Genomic DNA, 15,286 nt, shown 5'->3' on the forward strand with positions numbered 1-15,286 from the left:
AGTGACAGACAGCATGGAAATCGAAGAGAGAAGGAGATGCCAAGCAGGTGAAAATATAATGGAAGCACATCACCTACTGCTGTCATGCAGAAACAGAAACAAAACCAGCATGTCCATCAGAAGGGACGAGCAGACTACTGTGGGCATGCTGGAGTAAGAAAGAAAAGAAGTATGTGTAAGGAAGCCAGGAGGTAAAGTTCCAGTTTCTGTTACAATTCTTTCATTTTTGTCTTTATAATGTCTATCAGTCGCTACAATAGATATGTAGGTCTTGAAATATTTTAAAGCTTAAATTAATGTAAAATCCCCTTTAAATAAACCTCCATAATTAACCTTTAAACTTTTTATTTCTAAAATGCTTAGCCCTTAGCAACAGATTATAGATATAACTGAAAACTTGCTTTTATTAATGCAATGATCTGGAGGATATAATGAACTTGAACTGCTGAGGCAGGGTGTGGTACTGCATATTACAATCTGTAATCCATACAGGCTACTTTACAATAGCCTGGTGTACCCGTACTTCAAAAAATGCCACAGGACTTTCCAGGACAGAACAGCAATAAGCCAGGTGACTGAACCACCACCCCCTTCTAAACACTTCTAAAAAGCCATATTTCAACAATGTACTACAGATAAGAAAACATAATGGAAAAGCAACATAAATATTGTGAATTATCTGCTATAGATTGTAATCTGTACAGCAATTTCAAAAAAGGTGCAAAGACATAAATATTAATTACATGAAACTAAGTCTGGAATACTTCAATTTCCAGATATAAATGGGGGAAGAAATTATACTAAAGTTATTGGATCCTAATTATTCCCAGACATGAGTAACTGCCCTTCTTTTTTTTTTTTTTTTTTGTGCAGTCACAAAACCAGCAGATATCGATGTTATTTTCAACATATTTTTTGATAGATAAGAAGAAGATCATGGAAGACTCGTTGCAGGCAATAATGGTGGCTGGAGAATCACAAACCAACTGAATTTAAATTAAATGGAAGGATAAAAGCAAGTCTGAAACAAAGGTTCTGTATTTCCAAGGGAAGAAATGATAAACTAGGGGACATAAAGCCATGTGCACATGAATGTAGAGAAATCAAATTTAAGTCAAACGTGCAAAACTTCAAAATTCACGTTTCAAGTTAGCTGGAAAATACATTTCTGGGAATATGTAATGATAAGTGACCTTAAAAGAAATTTTCCTTCCCAACTACTTCAATTTCATGTCCCAAAGTTACCTTCATTTCAACAAGATACTGCAAAGCCTCTTTCTTCTCTTTGTCTCAGCTCCACTCCACAGATGTAGCTCCTCTAAACAATACTAAGTCCTTGTATTCAAGTTTAGTTATATGTCATATTCACATTAGGTGTTCCATCAGCACAATATATTCCTTAGGAACTCATGAATATGTAAAGAAAATAAGCTTTAAATATCACAATTTAAATCACAGTTTGCATTCAAATATGTCTTTAGAATAAAATGGAAGTTGGTCACATTCTGGAAAATGAAAAGAGAAACCTTCTGGACACACGAGGGTTACATAGTGGGGTAAAAGTGTAAAATATGAGTATTATATCAGTGAAGTTAATTTAATTACTTTGTAGTTAAAATATAATTAGTCACATCTGTATCACTTCAGTTTTACTCTATTTTGGAATAATATTTTCTTAAAAATAACCAACTATTGATTTCGAAGAAGACATTAGGTATGGCCTCAGATTTAAAAATAAATAAATAAATAAATAAATATGCTAAAAATGCTGGGATTTTGGTTTCTGGATTTTTTGTTTGGTTGGTTAGTTTATTGGTGGGTTTCTGTTGTTTTTTTTTTTTTTTCCAAATGCCATTAGATATGAGAGCCTATTTAAGGATCTCTGGTAAGTTTGTGACTAAATATAAATATGAAGCTGATTAATTAAGTGTATGTCAGAAAAAATAAAACTCATAGCTCTAATCTCTTTTAGTTTTAACCATACGAAATTTAAAAACAGGCTAATTAGTCTCCACATATATTTACACTCTCTCTGTAGACATATTAAAAAAATAGAAATAAATAATACCAAAGAAAACCTTCCACTAATATATAAAATATGTATAATTTCATTGGTTTTAAGTTTATTTGGCTGATATCACTTATAAAAGCAGCTGTGTCTTCATGTAAAAAAGATGAAGGATTAGGATAGGTTAGTAATGCCCAATTAAACTACCTTAACATTTTCGTAAACAAAGAAACTTGAAAAAGCTTCGAAAGGTTAAAGTATCATCCATATTTAATAGACTTTCTGTAAATAATTTCTGAAAAATATCACATTGGAAATCGAAGCAAAAAATCGTAGGAGATAAGCTATAAGCCAGCTGTTTGCATGTTTTTTCCCATGCTAAGTACGTTAACAGATACATAATGTCGTTAGTATTTTTTTAACTACTGTAACATTACATGTTTTTTTGAAAGACACATATGATTAGTATGACATAAAGGCTTAAACATTATCTTACAAAATTACATCCAAAAAATATTGAGGTGAGTAAGAATCATTTCTTGGATATTATTTTAGCAAATCAGAAACTCCAATGGTGTGCTCAGAGTACATCATTGCACAGAGAAATTATGACCCATACTAGGTAAAAACCTATTACAATAACTTAGCGAAAATACTAATAGTTTATAAAACCTGTACTGTTAAAATAGAGTCACTGACTTAACTGGGAACAGGATGAAGTTATACCATAAAACCACCTGCCTCCTGAAGTAAACAATTAAAGATGCCAAGATGCAAAGAATTTTCCTGTTTTCCCATACCAATTTCCTAGCTTCTCTCTAAAACAATGCTCATCCTTAATCTTGATAAATGGATACAATCTGATTACAGTACTTGACAAAGAACTGTTCTAATACAGTACGAAAACAGGAATGTTAATTCCTTCACAAATAGATTGTTATAAATGAAATATTTTAAAGATTCATAATGCTGTTAAACCTTGTTATAGTTTGCCTGTGTTTTCCTGACGGAAATAGGTCACCTAAAGTTTTCTGATAACATTGTTCATCATTTTACGTTACTTTTTTCCTTTCCTATGCAGTATGATCCATTACAGCAGGACTTACAAAAAAAATAACCAAACCAGCCAACACAAAAAAGCCCCAATAAATACAACTCAACAAACAAAATGCCACATTTCCCTGAGGGTGGAAACCATTTTTTCACCTTTGGGATAACAGTTCCAATTGAACTCCGCAGATCAGATTATTTTGCTGTTCTGAAATGTACTGCTTTGGGGGTTCCCACAGGCAGAAGCAACATGCATTAAAAAAAAAAAAAAAAAAAAGGAAAACAAGAAACAGATTTGTATAACTGTCTCTCAAGTAAGAAAAAAAAAACCTCTTTTCTTCCTTTTCTCCCCTTCCATCCATACTCCAGCATGCTGTTTTTTTTTTCTTTTTGATACTCAACAAATTTGGTATCACAGTCAACTTATTCAAGGCAACTTATTAAAACTGTCTTTTAAGTACATTGATGTGTAAGTACAGACGTCGACTCTCAACTGTGGGAGGGCAGCAAAGGTCTCAGAGTTAAGTACAACTTCCAAACAGCAACAGCCACTAGGCACCTGTCTACCATTATAAAACTCCAAAACCAGTTATTCTGTCGAATGTTTTCCAGAACAGTCATTTCAGTATGAACTCCCTGTGAACACTTTAATTCCAAAAGAAAAGTGCCTTCGTGTGACTTAGTGGAGTAAAAACACAGTATATTCAAAAATCTGTAAAAGAAATCTTTTTCCAGAAAAAAAAGCTCTTCATTGGAGAAGAGCATTATCAATTATACACATAAACTTTTCAATAATAATAGTTTTGATAATGATACAAGTATAAATGTTGCTTGATTATAAATAACAACAAATAATAGGCTATGTCATATCGACCAAATGAACAAAAAATAAATAAAAGAATTCCTGTGTTACTTCACAACTCTGAGCCCCCATTTTGCTCTAGCCTACTGATCTTATTCACTGTTGTTCCGTTGTTTGGCTGCCTGCAGCCTATAACCAGAGATCATCTAGAACAGCCTGATGCTGCAGAAAACTAGTAAAAGAGATTGCAAGGAAATCAATGCTCGCCTCCCAGACCAACCTCCTGAAGAAAAACAGTATGAAGCACTAGACAGTGCAGAGGTGAAAACATGAGTGTGACAGCCACTGTGAAGAAAGTAATTTTGAGGATTAAATTATATTAACCAGATTCTAAACACATTTTATGAGAGCTAAGAGGATAGCTGCTGCACCTGCAAATCTGACCTTTAATATATTTCAAATCAAAGTAAATCTTTCAAAGTTGCAAGCAGGTACCAAGATTTACTTTTAATTTTTAATATTCCTCTTTTTCTCTGAATATATAACAGAACTGTGGAAATCTGTCCTGATTTGATGGCACAAAAGCATGTAAAGACACATCTTGTGGCAAAGAAAATTTAAGTAGAAGAATCTAGACTATTTAAATAGAAAATTTAAGTAGAAGAATTAAGACTATCCTAATAGATACAGAAAAAGTTAATGTATGCTTTTATAGAGACCTACCCTGACTATAAGTCAGTTTAATCTGCATGTGTTAGATGTAAAATGGTAATAACAGAACTTCCCTCTTTGTGAGTTGTTTTGAGATTGAAAGAAAAACAAACTTAAAAACTTCCAGTTCCGTATCAGTAATTTTTTTGTCAATGAATCCTTTCACTGTGACCCATCTCACTACATGACTCAAAGATACACTTCCCATCATTTATTTCATAACTCAAGTTTACTCTGACACTAACTCTCCTTGCTTCCCACCAACACTCCACCCCACTAATATACCAGCTTTATGTCAAAGTTCTCATACTTCCATATAATTTGTCTGCATGCCTTCCCACTTACCTTCACTTACATATGTTCCACATACCTCTCCATACTTCAGCTCTTGATGAAAACTTATTTCTGCATTTCTTCCAGTGTAATTTCTAGTTGACTGACACTAACATATATATTGACTTTCAAACTCACAAGAGTATAACTTTATTCTGTGTAGAGCTGGCAAATCATCACCTCACTCACCCTTTGTGTATGTTGTACTACCCAAAGATCTTTGGTTTCTCTATTTTTCACATGATTCTAAACTTTTAATATTTTTTGTCTGCAAACTAATTCACCTTTATAGCAGGCTATGTTTTGAACAAACAGCTCTTGCATACTGAACTATGTGATGAAAATTTCCATTCTGTATGACTTTTTTTCTAAAGTTCTGATTCCTTTTTTAGAAATTAACATGTCAGGCTCACCAACTGTGAAAAGTACAGAAAATACCACATGTATAACAGACTCCTTTCCTTCCTTAAATTCCTTAGAACAAGAAGAAAGAACCAGGTAGCGTTAACACTAATTTACTGTATTTTCACAAGATTAGAAAACATAAATATATTATTTATTTTAGAATCTGTAGTAATCTTTTGGGTCAGCTCTGATGTACAACTCTATGTCTATTTTATGGTTGCATTATTGTACAGACTTTCCTATAATATCCTTTAAGCTTCTGACAATTTGAAAACATGGGTGTAGACAGCAGAGGAGTTTTTATTCTCCTAAACCCGGATTAAACAGTTATCATTCTATTATACATTTCAGCAGTTGGAATAAGTTAGACTAAAAAAAATTACTGTGATGCGACAATGTTATCCAGTGAATTATAACTGTGTTTCTATATACGTAAGAACACAATACTCTCCCTAACTTTAAAACATTTTTCATCACAGTTTTGGAACAGTATATAATTCAACTGCAACAACATGATTAAAACGTAAAGCTGCAATTTACAATCTCAGGCCTCTCCCTTCATTGGAAATAATAATGTACATTAAAAAAAGTAGTATAATTAAAATAATATCTAACTACAACGGACAAAAAACAAGGCTACTAACCCACAGCATGAACTGTTCTTCTATGCCTCTTTGAAATCTTGTTTGCCTTAATTATATGTAGAGCATTTTCTTTGAACTGCAGCTCACAAAGTCTGTCAAGAAGAACTGTCATTTCTTCAGTGATGGTAACCAGATAAGTTTCATTAACAAACTTCAGTGATGAAGAAGGATCAATAGTTCCACATAGCAGATACAAATCTTCTTTTATCATTGTGCACAATGTAGGTACGGAACTTTGGTAACCATGAACCACCTTATCGAAGTTTGTTTCACCACAGCTAGACAAAATACAGTTTTGCAGAAGATCTCTAACCACACTTTTTTGCATATTTTGATACTTCGCTAAGACTTCTGATTCAGGGTAAAGAAACAGAAGTTGCTGTATGTACTGAGTTTTAAACTCCATTTGCTGTTGTAAAGCATTAGTAGCTGTTCCTTCTTGACTATGCAGTCTGTTTACTAAAAATCTCCGAAGATGCAATCTTACATCATCCCAGAGAGATTTCACATCCATAGTCGAATCATCCTCAATGGCATGAAGGGAAGAAGTTAACTCAAAAGACTTCCCACTTGGAGTAAAAGGAAATGAGACACCACACTGACTAGAGAGATCCAGAAGGAAGTGAAGTATCATTTCTTCTTGATTTTCCTCATTCTTCAGCAAGCTTTGCTATCAAAAGTAAATCAGAGTATTTTAGATATGTTTTGTTAATTCTGGTTCATAAAATAAACAGTTTCATGCTATGGTACCAAAGGTTTCTAATGCTACTTATCTTACCAGCAAATAAGATACTCAAATTATTATATAAGCAACAGAAATAAGAAAGCTTGTTTTTCCACAGATTTACGTGCCAATCCATCTCCTTTTCTATCTGCTCCAATAACTCACATTCATCTTCCCATCCTTCTTATATCCTCAACCTCTTCTCTTTACCAATTCTAAACTGCAATTCAAAGGAAAGCTTTGGAAAGCTCATTAGGTAAGCCTTCACAGCCTGTTGTGGTCTGCACACACATCTTCGAAAGAAAATGATATGAAAATGACTCAAGGCTTATAGAGATAATGGCAGGTTTTGCTCATCAAACCATGACAGGAATTTATAAAATGAAATATTGCTGCTTTATATGTTCTGCCTCAACAACCATCAAAAAGGCCATTCTAAGGATAAAATAAACTTCCCAGGACCCCCTTAAAGAACTAAAATTGAAAACTTGTAAAGAACTGAACAGGCTTAGATCACACAGGGCAGAATAAGCAGCTGTGTATCCTGTCAAATCAAGATTCAGATGAATACATTAACAATTTATCAAAATCCTCTTTCGCTTTCAGACAAAAACCACTGCCTTTTTATAAACGCATTTCCGGAATTTTCAACATTTTTCCTATTTGAGGTTGGATGTGGCCACAGTCCTAGGCCAAACTTGTAAGGATCTTCTCTCAATCCTGAAGCTACACTAGAGGTGCCTACAAATTTCCCCGTCACAGTCACAAGAAAACTGAGTGAAACTGATGTTATTCTTGATTTTCTGGGTTTCAGAAACCAAATAGGCAAGTCTTAGGTGAATCAGAACATAGAAACCTCCTCCCTTACTCCTCTGCCACCTACCACTCCTCTCCAGCACAGAAAAGTATTCTGCCAAATCAGTTAGGGTTAGTTCTTTCCACTAACGGCCTTCATTTGGTCTCCCAGCTACCCTCCATCCTGCAAATAAACACCTGGCAAAACTCCACCTTTAGATCTGCTCATTTATTTAACCTACAGTACTTAAGAAAATTATTTTTTTTTTAATTTTGAAAGAGAAATAAAGCAGATTTTACTATGGTGCTACAGAAATATTTCCAAACAAAAAAAAAAATTTACAATTTTTCTACTGTATCAAGCTTTTATCAATAGATAATTCACAAAAATATAAAAAAGACAGAATTTAAAATGAAAGCTTCAATAGGCTGGTTTTTTTCCTCCCTCATGCTTTTGAGTCACAAAAAATTTCAGTATCACACCTCAAATTCTTTGTTTCAGATGATTTAAAACCATTGCACTCCCATGGAAGAAAACAAGACTTTAACCTTTCAACTGCCCTCTACTTTGGCATACTCCATGGTGAAAATAAAAAAACCCACATTTGCACCACAGGAGCTAACTCTGAACAAAAGACAGAGAGTATACTGCCTCCCATAAAAGAAAGTCTTAAAAATAATAGACTAGCTATTTTTCTTCCATTTTACATCTTTATTTCAGAATGTTTCCTATGATTTTTTTTACTTACAAGCTAGAAACACATGGGGAACAATGTATAACAAAGGAAATTATCAGTCAAATATCCTACAAAAACATGTGCAGATGACAGAAATATGTATAACTAGTTAAAATCCTAAATCATACATATCAATATGCATATACATAAGGCTGATTTGATTTTCTGTTATTATCTACTGAAGTATTGTATAAAGTTTTGTGGTACCAAAGAGACTGTGTCTCAGTGTATAAACTGAAACCCTAATCAGTAACCACTGTGATGAACAGTCAAGTCTCCACAGGTAGGCTTCCGGATCTTACATGTTGGGTTGTTTTGTTTTTTTTTTAATGAATCATGCTCAAATACTATATTCTGAAATAAAGAAAATGAGAAGCTGTCATAACAGTGAATGTAACTGATGCATAAGGAATAATGATAAATCAAAAATGTCTTCCAAGCAAATCCCTACTGCAGTTTTTTAAGGTTAAGCAGAAATATTTTTATTCATGAAAGCTAGTAAGAACCTAAGCAGTGTTCCAAGTCCTTAAGGCTTACAGATGCCATATTAGACATAGTGTTACTCAAAAAAAAAGCCCCTGAAGTAAACTCTGAGGTTCTGAAAACAGTGTCATCAAGTCTTTCTGAACATTCCCTATACTGGCATAGGCTTTCCTATTTAAAAATTAACCTGTAAAAATACTTCAGAAGATGATGCCAAAACTATTAAAGAGAAAAAGCTCCAAATTAGTATCCAAAGGTTTTAGAGAAGCATGAAAAGTTCTCTTACGAGAAATTTAGTGACAATAATATAGAGGAAAATATCTGCGATCTACCAACTGGACTACTACCTACTACAGACTACTACCTATCATATCAATAGATACAATAAAATTAATATTTCCTTTAAAAAGATTTTGTCATTAGTTTAGCAGCAATGGAATTTAATGAAGATTGGTTCACAAACATATTCAGCTTTTAAATATTTAGAATTGTAAAACAGCATACAGAATGACAAAATTCACATAATTAAGATTTTGGGGTTTCATGAAGAATCTCTCAGTATTTGCATGACAGTTCACAAATGCATGAGAATACCACACTAATAATAAATCTAAATACAGCACTTCAGCTAAAGCACATACGGAACTCTCCACTATTTTTTTAATTGTTCCAATACCTTAAAAGATAAACAAAATCCACAGCACATTAAACACACATAGTAAAGGATAACAACGATTAGGGACACTTTCCTGAAGTAGAAGGCAAGTTATTATTACTGAATATGAATTACATAATAATTAAAAGCTTGCTAGTGAGAAATTCAGTCATCTGTGTAATTAGTTCAATGGATGAAGATACATATTTAAGAAAGGTCAGACAGTAATAATCTCATTAATGCTGGATATTACTGAAACCAGTTTACTGCAGAATTGTTTACGGAGCTAAAGATTATCTACTGCAAGGATAACTTCTTACAGATGGGACTGTCTATGCTAATACATGCACACTTTTCATCTGTAGTCTCATCTACTCAAGAGGCTGGATTATCCTTAGCCTGGAAACAGTGACGTCCAAGCTCCTGATGTTTTCTTAAACTGTGCAGAATTGAGACTTTTAAGTCTTCTCACCCTTTGCTGTCCACTTAGCAGCCTGCCACTGAGTCATTCTCAAGGACTAACAGTACTCCAAAGCCCACATCCAGACTGTTACGCAGCCAGTAAACTCCTGGTAAGCCAAAGAGCTAGAAAACACATTTTCTGTAAGAGATACCCCAAGTATTGCAGAGATGGGGCCATTTTAGTGTTTCCCAAACAAATGCCGCCACCTGGTGTTCAGGTATATGGTTTGAACAGACACTGAAGAGAGAGCAAGGAATGAACGGAAGTCACCATTGCCATGCCCTCTTCGGAGGGGATTTAAGTAAGGAGCTAACTGGAGAAAGTGGAGTAACAAAAAGACTTCATAAGTCAGAATTTGCTGGGATTCTCTTTTCTAGATGAAGTATGCCATCAAGGAATCTCAGACATCCTTGAGTGTGATGATTATTAACAGCAACATTCATACTGTGTTGGAAGGGGACAAAAATCTTCACTGCATGAACATTAAAGACCTGGTGTTTCTAGAGATGACTTCCTCAACTTCCCCAGCTTAATATTCAGTTGATTAAAGGGTGACTGAAAGATCAATAACACCCTTTAAGAAAGAGCTGAAAAACCAAAAGGCAAGTTGCCAGGAGGTAGTCCCAAAGGACAAAATACTCCACTTCTCCACAGCAGTTTTCCTCTGCCAATACAGCCAATCTTAATCTAAAGATGTTCATGGCCTATAACTAAACCATGACATGGGAGTGACAAAGAAAAACCCGCTGGATATCATTTATTTGTTTTGACACTCATACATATTTACATCATCTAAACACACACATACATAGTTTACACATAAATTTGCAGGCTGTCATTTACCGAGGTATCATCCTTCATGTATCTAGCTAATTCAATTTCCCAGACTTCCTTTTCCACAGGTATTTCCTAAGGTTAACTTTTAATAAAAAATTTTGGATACAAATGGCTTCTAAAATGATGATTTTTTTTTTATTCGAGTGAAATTTGATTTCTGGTTATATCTAGTACAACTTGCCAGGACAAAGAATGTAGCTCCCACGCTTCTAGTAACAAAAAGTAGACAGATAATTAATACTTAAATAATGCACCAGGAACAATAATCTGTATTAGAGGAATTAAATTATACTGATACAAGTGAAGAACAAGCAGCAACAGCCTCAGGATAGACAGCAACTTCAGATGTTTTTGACCAACATGTGTTCATAAAACAGTCCTAGCAGTGCTGAACATGTGGTATTATCAGTGAAAAGATTTTGTGCCAAGGTTGTTTATTTAAGGCACGATCAAAAGGAAACATAAGTCCCTGCTGCAGACATAAACCCACTACTAAGCCTTAAAATAAAAATTCTGGACTATCCTCACCACAGTGAAGACTGAACTGAGAATGCCAGTTAACCTTAGCTCCCCCCTCCTCATCACATAACCAACTTTCCCAAACATTGAAGTCTTTTTACCAGGGTCCTAAGGAACTCCATCAGCTCTCCATGGTTTGTAGGACAAGGTCTGAGAGAACTAAAATTGCAGTTGTTTAGCCACTGAAGGCAGTCAGTTGTGCTTTGCAGTAGTTCATCAGGACATAGTTCATTTACTTCTGATTGCAGGTCTTTAAGACACTGGTCTATGCTAAAAAACAAATAAACAAAAAAAAATCACAGGATTTTTTTTCAAGACTTGGAGATAAAAGCATTTTATATACTCCATATTTCAAAAAGAAAAATGACATCAAATTAATGTTAATATTAATCTTTCTTCATAGATTAAACTACTCTTGCAAAATAAGGCCTGACTTATTTGCAGGATTAATATTTAAATACAGTTGAGCTAGAGCTAACATAAATTTCCTTCAGGACCGACTGCACCATCCTCAGTAAGTACTACCCCACTTCTCCAACAATCTTGTACTTCTCAATACTGTTGTCAGTGAATAAGACGTCATCAAACCTAAGATCTTGTCCTTGGTGTTTAATTAGCTAAAAGAGAGAACATAACCTGAATCAACTACCATATTCAAAAGTGAATTTGTCATTTTGCTCTTTTACAAATCAGCAGTTTTATACTACATAACATATATTAACGAATTCTGAAAAACTCACTGACATCACAGAAAATGCTGAAAAGAATTTTAGCGCCAGTTGTGGTGAGAAAGCAGGTCTTTTCTTTCTTGCCATTAGAGTATTTGGAAGAAAACAGAGTTTGTTTTCAAGCCGCTGATCCACTCTGTAAGATTCACCTAGAATGATCACCCTATTTATGAAATCAGATGTGGCTGTTACAGTTGTTACAGGAATTTCAGTTGGACAACTTGCAAGAACAACTGAATATCCAAAATTATTTTATTTCTAGTTCTGTGGAGACTGAAAACAACAACAACAAATCCAGAAACAAATTAAGTCTGTATATTTTCTAACAAAACCACCTTTTCAATATTTCAGAACTACTACTTTTTTTTTTTTTTTTTAAACAATGCTTAATATTTTATATAGTTTCAGTTAGAAAAGCAGTGTTACCTAGATCTAGGCAGATCTAGGCTTAATACAAAGACAGCCAACAGTAAGATTGTTGCTAGTTTTGGTTTATTGAAGTACTAAGTGATTCTCACTACTATGGGAACTTCATTTTGGAGTGTATTAGTTATTCCATTTATGTTCTTACATAAATGAATGCAAGGTTTAATACAAATTAAGTTATTACTTTCTATCTGTGCAGAGATACGGGACCAGATGAGACTTGGCTCTTAACAGGTATTTCAGTGTCAAATACTTTTGATCATGCTGCCTTCTATTTTCATGACATCAACAAAACAACAAACTTGTCTATTATACTGATACTTGCCACTCTATTTTGTAGAGATGAAGTATGGCTGTTTTTTCTTTAATTGCTGTCTAACATTTTCAAACTTGACGATTTTTGGCAAAAGTAGACTAGGGAAGATTTGAAAAGAGAAAAGGAAGAGAAGAAAAGGAGAATGAGAGGAGGGGGAAGAAAAGAAACTGGAGAACAAACAAAATCTTTAAGTGTATATTACAGGCTGGGACAAAATACCAAATTAAAGACTTCTAGTTTAAAAAAAGAGAAAAAAAGGAAAACTAGCCCTGAATAAAGATTTAAATTTTTTTTCTGCATAACATCTCTGTGTGGAAAGATTAATTTTACATGAAATGTGATATTTTTTGAGAAAAATATTTTTATGAAAAATATAATTGGCTTTGAATATGAAATTGAAAAAAATATTAAACACTAAACACTACTAACCCATAACAATCTGTAGAAGAAATCAGTGATAAGATGCATTCTGCATATCACCCACTAACTGACTTGACTTCTTTTAATTCTGCCTGCAGTACTGCTTTCAGGGTGCAGAAGAAACATTTATTTGACTTTCTACTGGATTCTTTCTTTTACTGAGTGATTTGCATTTCACTCTTTTGCAGATGTTATGCAATCTACCCCAAATTCCCATTAGCTGCCTCATTCTGATCAACGGCAATAAAGTAAATCAGTGTCATCCATACCTTGGGAAATTGAGTATGTTTGAATTAACATTTTTAAAAACAGTAGGGGAAAAAAAAACAGATTATCACACTAAAGTTCAGAGATAAACAGTAGTTTGCTATTTCCTTTTATTTTTAACTTATCTGTAACAAACACATAAGAGAGAAGTATACTTTTTCTGAGAATGACATCCAGAATTATCTATGATAGGTTTTGCTTTGTGCCTTTTGTTTCTTGAAAACACAGTACTAAACAATAACAAGCTGAATATGAAAACTGCATCAACTCTAATTATAGAATGCAAGGGCAATCGTAAGAATGTAAGTGCAAGAAGAAGTGTAGCATTTTGAATGTCAGAAAAGAAATAATTTTTTTCCAAAACTATGACCATAAGACTTCTAAAAAAAAAATCATCAAAATAAGTAGGTCATTTTGAACATCTTATTTTCCCATATTTAACTGTATTCATTTAAGAATTATGCTTTACGCTTTACGCTTAAAAGACATCAAGTAAACCATTCGAAGTGTACCTATTTTAACAGAATGAAGTCACAACATTTTACAGCTTCATTACCTTCAGAAACCGAATTCAGTAACTACAACTAATGTTAAAATATGAAAAAAAACTTTTTAAATTGATGAATACACAGATGGCCTCTAAAACACCTCTATAAAATTGATGTAAAAGACTTAATCCTGAGCATGACTGAGTTCAAAATGAAGTGCACTGGAATAAGTATCGTCCTATCATCCAAGGATTTACCAAGAGCAGAAAGGACCTCCATGAAAAGCAACTGCTCACTGCTTGTGGCCTGGCTCAGGTTCCATATAGGACTCTCCAGTCATGAATGCCAATTCTGAACTTGATAAAATATTGGTATCTATTTTTTTAACTTGTGAAACCAGTTCTCAGGACTAGAAAACTGAATGTCCTGTTCATACACGTGGACTCCTGAGATAATACCAAAGGCTTTTATTGTGGTGTGCTTATGTGTCTCATTCAAACATACCCAAGTAGATTACAGCATTATGAATTGTAAAAGAGACTACTGTTGTTAGTCTCTGTCAATCTGCTTCAATTACAAACCATTTTTTACATACATCTTTGACACATGAATCTATGTGCTAGCCAATAAACTACAACCTATAAATAGGCGACAGCCTTCTCAAAGCTGGATATTTTGATAATTTGTCCCAACACTGATAAGGGTATCAAAGGGATAAACTTCAGTGACCTTCCCTGTAGGTACAAATCACGGTACGTCTGCTCATTTTATTTAATCCTTTTATCCCAATCAAATAAACAATGAATTAGGACTAAAACTGGTTTTGACTGAATAAAAATATTTTTGCTTCCAGTATGCTGTATATAAACATGGTCTCAGAAACACTGCTATTTCTTTTAAGATTTTTCTCAACATTTAGTATTACAAGAACATGGTTAACTACACATACTTATTCCTTCACATTAGCTACACAATGAAATATTTAGAAATTTGGTTACCTCTGGGGGAAAAAAAAAAGTATCATTTGGGTTTAAAACTCAGTAATTTGAAATAAAAACCTTTTGACAAATAGGATTGAAATTATCCTCACTATGTTCAAGACCAGGTTGGACAAGGCCTTGGGTGATACGGTTTAGTGCGAGGTGTCCCTGCCCATGGCAGGGGGGTTGGAACTTGATGATCTTAAGGTCCTTTCCAACCCTAACTATTCTATGATTCTATGTAAGTCAGTACTTAAAACTTCATCATTTCTTATCAGTGTAGGCAGAATGAGACTTTGAGCTCCTTGTCTTAGGTAATGTGCTGGAGTTTTCAAAACTGTAAACATAAACATACTTCTGATATGAAAAATGTGCTTAATGTATTTAATGAATTTCACCCTTAAAAGTAGAATTATAAAAAGCCATATAAAGTGCTAACTTCCTTTTTGCCCCCACAAATAATAGTTTTTCATTAAATGCAAATATATTTTGTTA

General features: G+C 33.8%; 1 protein-coding gene across 4 annotated transcripts in view; it reads right to left on the bottom strand.

The window, feature by feature from the left end:
- Positions 1-15,286, bottom strand: part of KIAA0825 (KIAA0825 ortholog) — a 248,386-nt gene that overhangs the window by 193,569 nt on the left and 39,531 nt on the right. For all 4 annotated transcript variants that reach the window (XM_061360980.1, XM_061360981.1, XM_061360982.1 and 1 more), the window contains 2 exons: positions 11,268-11,436; positions 5,954-6,623 (listed from right to left, as the gene is read on the bottom strand). In XM_061360980.1, the coding sequence (XP_061216964.1) occupies positions 5,954-6,623; positions 11,268-11,436 (839 nt within the window). The remainder of the gene's footprint in view (positions 1-5,953; positions 6,624-11,267; positions 11,437-15,286) is intronic.

This window comes from Neopsephotus bourkii, unplaced genomic scaffold (assembly GCF_033783945.1).
Source record: "Neopsephotus bourkii isolate Nb327-2 ecotype Australia unplaced genomic scaffold, CSIRO-AGI_Nbou_v1 NB_1038, whole genome shotgun sequence".
In the NCBI taxonomy this organism is placed as follows: Eukaryota; Metazoa; Chordata; class Aves; order Psittaciformes; family Psittacidae; genus Neopsephotus; species Neopsephotus bourkii.